We start from the raw sequence: 12,374 nt of genomic DNA on the forward strand, positions 1-12,374 counted from the left end.
GGTTCTTGAGCGAGTTCAGTTTTGAAGTAAGGTCAGCCACCTGTTTTTTCAACTTTTCGGTCGTTGTTTTGACAGTGACGACAGTATCTTCCACCGTGCTAATGCATTCCTCTGCTTCGTCCAAGCGTGTAGAGTAGGCTTGAAGGTCACATTTAACCTCACCAATCCATGTTAGGTCACCTTCGAGTTTGGTGGAAAAGTCCGCCCTCATGGCAGAGATAGCTTCCAAAACCCTTTGGTTCTGGTTCTGGTTTATGTCGTCTACATTGTTGATTTTCATGTCGGACTCGTGGTGTGAGGAGCTTGCAGGGCTAACTGGGTTAGTGTAGCTGGCTGAATTAGCAGGGCTAACTGGCCTATGTAAGGGCCGACGCCGGACAGGAGAAGCAGGTACGGGGAGCCTGACAATTATTCGGGAACAGACAAGGAAACAAGACAGGAACACGGGTAACACGGACATGAGACAATTAATCCCGAAGCAGGGAACAGAGTTTGGGAAGAGACAGATATAGGTAAGGTAATGACACAAGGAATTGAGTCCATGTGAGTCCATTGATCGCTGATGCGCGTGACAGGGGAAGGCAGGTGTGCGTACTGATGGTGGCTTGAGTGCGTAATGCTGGGGATCCTGGCACCCTCGAGCGCCAGGGGGAGGAAGAGCGGGAGCAAGCGTGACAGCCTAGCCTGGACCACGTTGTTGATGTGAGATGTTCTTCTTGTTTTAGGAGGACTATGTTTAAGTCGATTCATAATGGATGTAGATACGCCTGAAATTGTGCAAGAAAATTTGCTGTTCGTGTTACAAGGATGGAAAATAAGAGATTCAAAGAAGTTAAGCCGAAATTGTCAGGAGAGCTCTAAAAACACCGCATGAGTTTTGTACTAAGAATTTTGGCAATTCACCACATAAAAAACAACTAATCTTGCAGTGTTGCAGTGTTTGTATCTTACAGTGTTATGCAGTTATGTATTGACTGTCAGCAAGTGTGTGTGTGAATGTGTGTGTGAATGTGTGTGTGCGTGCCTGCGTGCATGTGGCTATTTTGCTTTATTATATAGATATGGACTATCATATCAGCTTTTCCTTATTTAAATCATTTAACGTTTATCTCTGGAAGAAGCCTAAACACTCCCAATATCCTAAAGGAGAGAGAGAGACAGAGCGGGAGAGAGAGAGGGAGATGGAAAGAGAGGCATAAAAAGGAGTGGGGAGGAGAAGTAGGTTGTCTTTGTGATAAATGGATTTCATAACCTCTCTGGTCTGACACTCCATTCTTCTTCTAGTCCTAGTCAGCACACAAACACACACTCACACACAACAATATCAGCTTTTGTCCCAGTCAGCGTATCTGCCACAATGCTCAGAACCATGCGCTCTAAACCAGTTAGAATAGGTCCTAAAAGAGCCTACCAACACAGAAGCCCTGTTTATACCTGGTGCTATCATGCTTCCATTTGGAAATGATTCAGATGCCTTGACTTTTTCCACATTTTGTTACGCTACAGCCTTATTCTTAAATTGATAAAATACTTTTTTTTTCTCAGCAATATACAAACAATACCCCACAATGACAAAGGGAAAACAGGTTTTTATTTATTTTTTGCAAATGTATTAAGAATAAAAAACAGAAATACCATATTTACAGAAGTATTCAGACCCTTTGCTATGAGACTCGAAATTGAGCTCAGGTGCATCCTGTTTCCATTTATCATCCTTGAGTTGTTTCTACAACTTTATTGAAGTCCACCTGTGGTAAATTAAATTGATTGGACATGATTTTGAAAGGAACACACCTGTCTATATAAGGTCTCACAGTTGACAGTGCATGTCAGAGCAAACACCAAGCCATGAGGTCAAATTAATTGTCCTTAGTGCTCCGAGACAGGATTGTGTCAAGATACAGATCTGGGGAAGGGTACCAAAACATTTCTGCAGTAGCAGCATTGAATGTCCGCAAGAACCCAGTAGCTTCTATTATTCTTAAATGGAGGAAGTTAGGAACAACCAAGACTCTTCTTAGAGCTGGCAGCTCAGCCAAACTGAGAAATCGGGGGACAAGGGCCTTGGTCAGGGAGGGGACCAAGAACCCAATGGTTACTCTGACAGACCTCCAGAGTACCTCTGTGAAGAGAGGAGAACCTTCCAGAAGGACAACCATCTCTGCAGCTCTCCACCAATTACACCTTTGTGTTAGAATGTCCAGAAAGAAGCCACTCCTCAGTTAAAGGCACATGACAGCCATCTTGGAGTTTGATGAAAGGCAGCTAAAGAACTATCAGACCATTAAAAACAATATTCTCTGGTCTGATGAAACCAAGATTGAACTCTTTGGCCTGAATGCCAAGTGTCATGTCTGGAGTAACCCTGGCACCATCCCTATGGTGAAGCATGATGGTGGCAGCATCATGTTGTGGGTATGTTTTTCAGTGGCAGGGACTGGAAGACTAGTCAGTATTGTGGGAAAGATGAATAGAGCAAAGTACAGAGATATCCTTGATGAAAACTGTTCCAGAGTGCTCAGGACCTCAGACTGGGGCAAAGGTTCACCTTCCAACAGGACAACGACCCTGAGCACACAGCCAAGACAACGCAGGAATGGCTTCGGGACAAGGGCCTTGAGTGGCCCAGCCAGAGCCCGGACTTGAACCCAATGGAACATCTCTGGAGAGACCTGAAAATAGCTGTGCAGCGATGCTCCCCATCCATCCTGACAGAGCTTGAGAGGATCTGCAGAGAAGAATGGGAGAAACTCTCCAAATACAGGTATGCCAAGCTTGTAGTGTCATACCCAAGAAGACTCAAGGCTGAAATTGCTGCCGAAGGTGCTTCAACAAAGTACTGAGTAAAGGGTCTGAATGCTTATGTATATACATTTGCAAAAATGTCTAAAAACTTGTTTTCGCTTTGTCATTATGGGGTATTGTGTGTAGATTGATGAGGAGAAAACTATTTCATCCATTTTAGAATATGGGTGGAACGTAACAAAATGTGGAAGGGGACTGAGTACTTTCCGAATGCACTGTATGTCCTTATTCTGGTGGTGCCCACGTTTTCGGACAGATGTAGACAATTAAAAGATGTATTGGGAACTGATTTTGATCCGATCTTATAAGTGTAAAAGGACAAGAGCAGGATGAGGGATGCATGTTACCAACATACATGCATAACCCAGGGATAGGCTTAACCTCCCAAGTGACACAGTCATCTAAGGCACTGCATCTCAGTGCAAGAGGTATCACTACAGTCCCTGGTTCGAACCCAGGCTGTGTCACATCCAGCTGTGATTGGGAGTCACATAGGGCTGCGCACAATTGGCCCAGCGTAGTCCGGATTTGGCTGGGGTAGAACTTCATTGTAAATAAGAATTTGTTCTTAACTGAATTGACTGGTTAAATTAAGAATACATATATATAACACAGGGTCTATATAAAACACAGGGTCTATATATAACACAGTGTCTATAAAACACAGGGTCTATATGTAACACAGGGTCTAAATATAAAACACGGTCTATATAAAACACAGGGTCTATATATAACACAGGGTCTATATATAACACAGGGTCTATATAAAACACAGGGTCTATATATAACACAGGGTCTATATAAAACACAGGGTCTATATGTAACACAGGGTCTATATATAAAACACGGTCTATATAAAACACAGGGTCTATATATAACAAAGGGTCTATATATATAACACAGGGTCTATATATAAAACACAATGTCTATATAAAACACAGGGTCTATTTAAAACACAGGGTCTATATTTAACACAGGGTCTATATATAAAACACGGTCTATATATAACACAGGGTCTATATATAACACAGGGTCTATATAAAACACAGGGTCTATATAAAACACAGGGTCTATATAAAACACAATGTTTATATATAACACAGGGTCTATATATAACACAGGGTCTATATATAATACACGGTCTATATATAACACAGTGTCTATATAAAACACAGTGTCTATAAAACACAGTGTCTATATAAAACACAGGGTCTATATATAACAGGGTCTATATAAAACACGGTCTATATATAACACAGTGTCTATATATAACACAGTGTCTATATAAAACAGTGTCTATATATAACACAGGGTCTATATATAACACAGGGTCTATATAAAACACGGTCTATATATAACACAGGGTCTATATATAACACAGTGTCTATATAAAACACAGTGTCTATATATAACACAGTGTCTATAAAACACAGTGTCTATATATAACACAGTGTCTATATAAAACACAGTGTCTATATAAAACACAGGGTCTATATAAAACACAGGGTCTATATATAACACAGGGTCTATATATAACACAGTGTCTATATAAAACACAGTGTCTATATATAACACAGTGTCTATATATAACACAGTGTCTATATATAACACAGTGTCTATATATAACACAGTGTCTATATATAACACAGGGTCTATATATAACACAGTGTCTATATATAACACAGTGTCTATATATAACACAGTGTCTATATATAACACAGGGTCTATATATAACACAGTGTCTATATATAACACAGTGTCTATATATAACACAGGGTCTATATATAACAAGTGTCTATATATAACAGTGTCTATATATAAGGGTCACAGGGTCTATATATAACACAGTGTCTATATATAACACAGTGTCTATATATAACACAGGGTCTATATATAACACAGTGTCTATATATAACACAGTGTCTATATATAACACAGTGTCTATATATAACACAGTGTCTATATAAAACATAGGGTCTATATATAACACAGTGTCTATATAAAACACAGGGTCTATATAAAACACAGTGTCTATATATAACACAGGGTCTATATATAACACAGTGTCTATATATAACACAGTGTCTATATATAACACAGGGTCTATATAAAACATAGGGTCTATATATAACACAGTGTCTATATAAAACACAGGGTCTATATAAAACACAGGATCTATATATAACACAGTGTCTATAAAACACAGTGTCTATATATAACACAGTGTCTATATATAACACAGGGTCTATATAAAACACGGGACAGCGGAGTCAATCACCACCTTCCGGAGACACCTGAAACCCCACCTCTTTAAGGAATACCTAGGATAGGATAAAGTAATCCTTCTCACCCCCTTAAAAGACCTAGATGCACTATTGTAAAGTGGCTGTTCCACTGGATGTCATAAGGTGAAAGCACCAATTTGTAAGTCGCTCTGGATAAGAGCGTCTGCTAAATGACTTAAATGTAAATGTAATATAAAACAGGGTCTATATAAAACACAGGGTCTATATATAACACAGTGTCTATATATAACACAGGGTCTATATATAACACAGTGTCTATATAAAACTCAGGGTCTATATAAAACACAGTGTCTATATATAACACAGGGTCTATATAAAACACAGGGTCTATATAAAACACAGGGTCTATATATAACACAGTGTCTATATAAAACTCAGGGTCTATATAAAACACAGTGTCTATATATAACACAGGGTCTATATATAACACGGTCTATATAAAACACAGGGTCTATATATAACACAGGGTCTATATATAACACAGGGTCTATATATAACACAGTGTCTATATAAAACACAGGGTCTATATAAAACACAGTGTCTATATATAACACAGGGTCTATATATAACACGGTCTATATAAAACACAGGGTCTATATATAACACAGGGTCTATATATAACACAGGGTCTATTTAAAACACAGTGTCTATATATAACACGGTCTATATATAACACAGTGTCTATATATAACACAGTGTCTATATATAACACAGGGTCTATATAAAACACAGGGTCTATATAAAACACAGGGTCTATATAAAACACAGGATCTATATATAACACAGTGTCTATAAAACACAGTGTCTATATATAACACAGTGTCTATATATAACACAGGGTCTATATAAAACACAGTGTCTATATAAAACACAGGGTCTATATGAAACACAGTGTCTATATATAACACAGGGTCTATATATAACACAGGGTCTATATATAACACAGTGTCTATATATAACACAGGGTCTATATAAAACACAGGGTCTATATATAACACAGTGTCTATATAAAGCACAGGGTCTATATAAAACCCAGGGTCTATATAAAACACAGTGTCTATATAAAACACAGGGTCTATATAAAACACAATGTCTATATAAAACACAGGGTCTATATAAAACACAGGGTCTATATATAACACAGTGTCTATATAAAGCACAGTGTCTATATAAAGCACAGGGTCTATATAAAACACAGTGTCTATATAAAACACAGTGTCTATATATAACACGGTCTATATAAAACACAGGGTCTATATAAAACACAGGGTCTATATATAACACGGTCTATATAAAACACAGGGTCTATATATAACACAGGGTCTATATATAACACAGGGTCTATTTAAAACACAGTGTCTATATATAACACGGTCTATATAAAACACAGGGTCTATATATAACACAGGGTCTATATATAACACAGGGTCTATATAAAACACAGTGTCTATATATAACACGGTCTATATAAAACACAGTGTCTATATATAACACAGTGTCTATATAAAGCACAGGGTCTATATAAAACACAGGGTCTATATATAACACAGTGTCTATATAAAACACAGGGTCTATATAAAACACAGTGTCTATATAAAACACAGGGTCTATATAAAACACAGTGTCTATAAAACACAGGGTCTATATAAAGCACAGGGTCTAAATAAAACACTGTGTCTATATAAAACACAGTGTCTATATAAAACACAGGGTCTATATAAAACACAGGGTCTATATATAACACAGTGTCTATATAAAACACGGGGTCTATATAAAACACGGGGTCTATATAAAACACAGGGTCTATAAAACACAGTGTCTATATATAACACAGTGTCTATATAAAACACAGTGTCTATATAAAACACAGGGTCTATATGAAACACAGTGTCTATATATAACACAGGGTCTATATATAACACAGGGTCTATATATAACACAGTGTCTATATAAAGCACAGGGTCTATATAAAACACAGGGTCTATATAAAACACAGTGTCTATATAAAACAAAGGGTCTATATAAAACACAATGTCTATATAAAACACAGGGTCTATATGAAACACAGTGTCTATATATAACACAGGGTCTATATAAAGCACAGGGTCTAAATAAAACACAGTGTCTATATAAAACACAGGGTCTATATATAACACAGTGTCTATATAAAACACAGGGTCTATATAAAACACAGTGTCTATATAAAACACAGGGTCTATATAAAACACAGTGTCTATAAAACACAGGGTCTATATAAAGCACAGGGTCTAAATAAAACACTGTGTCTATATAAAACACAGTGTCTATATAAAACACAGGGTCTATATAAAACACGGGGTCTATATATAACACAGTGTCTATATAAAACACATTGTCTATATAAAACACAGGGTCTATATGAAACACAGTGTCTATATATAACACAGGGTCTATATATAACACAGGGTCTATATATAAAACAGGGTCTATATATAACACAGGGTCTATATAAAACACAGGGTCTATATATAACACAGTGTCTATATAAAGCACAGGGTCTATATAAAACACAGGGTCTATATAAAACACAGTGTATATATAAAACACAGGGTCTATATAAAACACAATGTCTATATAAAACACAGGGTCTATATAAAACACAGTGTCTATATATAACACAGGGTCTATATAAAGCACAGGGTCTAAATAAAACACAGTGTCTATATAAAACACAGGGTCTATATAAAACACAGGGTCTATATATAACACAGTGTCTATTTAAAACACAGGGTCTATATAAAACACAGTGTCTATATAAAACACAGGGTCTATATATAACACAGTGTCTATATAAAGCACAGGGTCTATATAAAACACAGGGTCTATATAAAACACAGGGTCTATATATAACACAGGGTCTATATAAAACACGGGGTCTATATAAAACACGGGGTCTAAATAAAACACAGGGTCTATATAAAACACAGTGTCTATAAAACACAGTGTCTATATATAACACAGTGTCTATATAAAACACAGGGTCTATATAAAACACAGGGTCTATATAAAACACAGGGTCTATATAAAGCACAGTGTCTATATAAAACACAGGGTCTATATATAACACAGTGTCTATATATAACACAGGGTCTATATATAACACGGTCTATATAAAACACAGGGTCTATATAAAACACAGTGTCTATATATAACACAGTGTCTATATAAAACTCAGGGTCTATATAAAACACAGTGTCTATATATAACACAGGGTCTATATATAACACGGTCTATATAAAACACAGGGTCTATATATAACACAGGGTCTATATATAACACAGGGTCTATAAAACACAGGGTCTATATAAAACACAGGGTCTATATATAACACGGTCTATATAAAACACAGGGTCTATATATAACAGAGGGTCTATATATAACACAGGGTCTATATAAAACACAGTGTCTATATATAACGCGGTCTATATAAAACACAGGGTCTATATATAACACAGGGTCTATATATAACACAGTGTCTATATAAAACACAGGGTCTATATAAAACACAGTGTCTATATATAACACAGGGTCTATATATAACACGGTCTATATAAAACACAGGGTCTATATATAACACAGGGTCTATATATAACACAGGGTCTATATAAAACACAGTGTCTATATATAACACGGTCTATATAAAACACAGGGTCTATATATAACACAGGGTCTATATATAACACAGGGTCTATATATAACACAGGGTCTATATAAAACACAGTGTCTATATATAACACGGTCTATATAAAACACAGGGTCTATATATAACACAGGGTCTTTATATAACACAGTCTCAGCTATGTTTAAGCCTACCTCTGAGGGGTAAACACTCATGTTTCATCTTGTAGTGAGGAGATGAGTAACCTTTCCTAAAACCTGAAGACTTGTGTTAGCTCCCCAAGGATTCAAACCAGGTTACTTAACACTGGTGTAACACTCTCTTACTCTCTGCAGTTATGTTGCTGTGTACAGTATATTGACCTCAGTGAGATGCTGTAACACACGTTTAAACCACTAGATACACTTGCTACATTCTCACTTTGTCACTTCGACTGGCTTTGTATGTAATTTATGTCTTGGAATTCATTACACTCCTCTGTGACACTGCTTTCTTCAAATCGACTTCAAATGAAATTGAAATCCTGACACTAGTTCCATTCTGTTTCTTATCTTCTCTCCCGATCTCTCTCCTCTCATACCCTACCATTCTCTTTCACCCTTCCACCCCTCCTCTCTCTTTCTCGCTGTCTCTTTCCCCTTATCCTTATCTCCCTCTCAGCTCCCTTCTCTCCTCTCGGCAGTGAGACTGTGGTGAAGTTTGATCCCTATGGCGACGGGATGGGACGTTACAACATCTTCAGTTACCAGCGCAACGCTGATCGCTATGGCTACGTGCCCATCGGCGAGTGGGCGGAGACTCTGAGCCTGAGCAGTGACCTGATTCGCTGGCCAAGGGAGGTGGTGCCCCCATCCCAGTGCAGTGACCCATGTGCCCGCAATGAGATGAAGAAGATGCAGGCTGGTGAGGAGCACACACACACACACACACACACACACACACACATAGGGCTTTGAGCAGGCTGCTCACTGCGATCTAGTGACAGCACTAATAGAAGTTTTCATGTAATTTGTTTTGGAGAATGAAATGATTTTAGCAGCTGGAGTTCATGTAAACAACCTACTTTCCTTTTCTAACATAAACTCTGCCTAAGTTAATGTATATGTTTTATACCTGTATCTTGTAGGAGAGTACTGTTGTTGGATCTGTACTGCATGTGAGGCTCATGAGTACCTAGCTGATGAGTTCACCTGTTCGCCCTGCGCCCCCGGCCAGTGGCCCAGTGAAGACCTCACTTTCTGCTATGACCTGCCCGAGGACTACATCATGTGGGAGGACGCCTGGGCCATCGGACCCATCAGCATCGCCATTGTCGGGTGAGACTTTAGAGGAGAGGAAGAGGGATAAGTATCACCAGTTGGTATATATATAGTGCATTCAGACCCCTTCCCTTTTACACATTTGGTTAAGTTACAGCCTTATTCTAAAAAATATATATATATTTGTATCACCATCAATCTACACACAATACCCCATAATGACAAAGCGAAAAACAGGTTTTTCAAACTTTTTGCAAATTTATAAAACATGCCTGTGTTCAGACCCTTTGTTATGAGACTTGAAATTGAGCTCAGGTGCATCCTGTTTCCATTGATCATCCTTGAGATATTTCTACAACTTGATTGGAAAACCACCTGTGGTAAATTCAATTGATTGGACATGATTTGGAAAGGACACACCTGTCTATATAAGTTCCCACAGCTGACAGCGCATGTCAGAGCAAAAACCAAGCCATGAGGTTAAAGGAATTGTCTGTAGAGCTCTGAGACAGGATTGTGTCGAGGCACAGATCTGGGGAAGGGTACCAAAAAATTTCTTCAGCATTGAAGGTCCCAAAGAACACAGTGGCCTCCATCATTCTTAAATGGAAGACGTTTGGAACCACCAAGACTATTCCTAGAGCTGTCCAAACTGAGCAATTGGGGGAGAAGGGCCTTGGCCAACCCTTCTCTGGTCTGATGAAACCAAGAATTTTTCCAAGTGCACCAGCAACTCCTGTGGCGGCAGGGTCGCCAGGTGCACAGAGTTTCATTTAACATTTACATTTAAGTCATTTAGCAGACGCTCTTATCCAGAGCGACTTACAAATTGGTGCATTCACCTTATGACATCCAGTGGAACAGTAGTGCATCTAAATCTTTTAAGGGGGGTGAGAGGGATTACTTTATCCTATCCTAGGTATTCCTTAAAGAGGTGGGGTTTCAGGTGTCTCCGGAAGGTGGTGATTGACTCCGCTGTCCTGGCGTCGTGAGGGAGTTTGTTCCACCATTGGGGGGCCAGAGCAGCGAACAGTTTTGACTGGGCTGAGCGGGAACTGTACTTCCTCAGTGGTAGGGAGGCGAGCAGGCCAGAGGTGGATGAACGCAGTGCCCTTGTTTGGGTGTAGGGCCTGATCAGAGCCTGGAGGTACTGAGGTGCCGTTCCCCTCACAGCTCCGTAGGCAAGCACCATGGTCTTGTAGCGGATGCGAGCTTCAACTGGAAGCCAGTGGAGAGAGCGGAGGAGCGGGGTGATGTGAGAGAACTTGGGAAGGTTGAACACCAGACGGGCTGCGGCGTTCTGGATGAGTTGTAGGGGTTTAATGGCACAGGCAGGGAGCCCAGCCAACAGCGAGTTGCAGTAATCCAGACGGGAGATGACAAGTGCCTGGATTAGGACCTGCGCCGCTTCCTGTGTGAGGCAGGGTCGTACTCTGCGGATGTTGTAGAGCATGAACCTACAGGAACGGGCCACCGCCTTGATGTTATTTGAGAACGACAGGGTGTTGTCCAGGATCACGCCAAGGTTCTTAGCGCTCTGGGACGAGGACACAATGGAGTTGTCAACCGTGATGGCGAGATCATGGAACGGGCAGTCCTTCCCCGGGAGGAAGAGCAGCTCCGTCTTGCCGAGGTTCAGCTTGAGGTGGTGATCCGTCATCCACACTGATATGTCTGCCAGACATGCAGAGATGCGATTCGCCACCTAGTCATCAGAAGGGGGAAAGGAGAAGATTAATTGTGTGTCGTCTGCATAGCAATGATAGGAGAGACCATGTGAGGTTATGACAGAGCCAAGTGACTTGGTGTATAGCGAGAATAGGAGAGGGCCTAGAACAGAGCCCTGGGGGACACCAGTGGTGAGAGCACGTGGTGTGGAGACGGATTCTCGCCACATCACCTGGTAGGAGCGACCTGTCAGGTAGGACGCAATCCAAGCGTGGGCCAAGCCGGAGATGCCCAACTCGGAGAGGGTGGAGAGGAGGATCTGATGGTTCACAGTATCGAAGGCAGCCGATAGGTCTAGAAGGATGAGAGCAGAGGAGAGAGAGTTAGCTTTAGCAGTGCGGAGCGCCTCCGTGATACAGAGAAGAGCAGTCTCAGTTGAATGACTAGTCTTGAAACCTGACTGATTTGGATCAAGAAGGTCATTCTGAGAGAGATAGCGGGAGAGCTGGCCAAGGATGGCACGTTCAAGAGTTTTGGAGAGAAAAGAAAGAAGGGATACTGGTCTGTAGTTGTTGACATCGGAGGGATCGAGTGTAGGTTTTTTCAGAAGGGTGCAACTCTCGCTCTCTTGAAGACGGAAAGGACGTAGCCAGCGGTCAGGGATGAGTTGATGAGCGA

General features: G+C 39.9%; 1 protein-coding gene across 1 annotated transcript in view; it reads left to right on the forward strand.

The window, feature by feature from the left end:
* LOC115134210 (metabotropic glutamate receptor 3-like) overlaps positions 1 to 12,374 on the forward strand; it is a 41,250-nt gene that overhangs the window by 22,287 nt on the left and 6,589 nt on the right. The window contains exons 5-6 of the mRNA XM_065022516.1: positions 9,430 to 9,672; positions 9,896 to 10,085. Of these exons, the coding sequence (XP_064878588.1) occupies positions 9,430 to 9,672; positions 9,896 to 10,085 (433 nt within the window). The remainder of the gene's footprint in view (positions 1 to 9,429; positions 9,673 to 9,895; positions 10,086 to 12,374) is intronic.

This window comes from Oncorhynchus nerka, linkage group LG9a (assembly GCF_034236695.1).
Source record: "Oncorhynchus nerka isolate Pitt River linkage group LG9a, Oner_Uvic_2.0, whole genome shotgun sequence".
NCBI lineage: Eukaryota > Metazoa > Chordata > Actinopteri > Salmoniformes > Salmonidae > Oncorhynchus > Oncorhynchus nerka.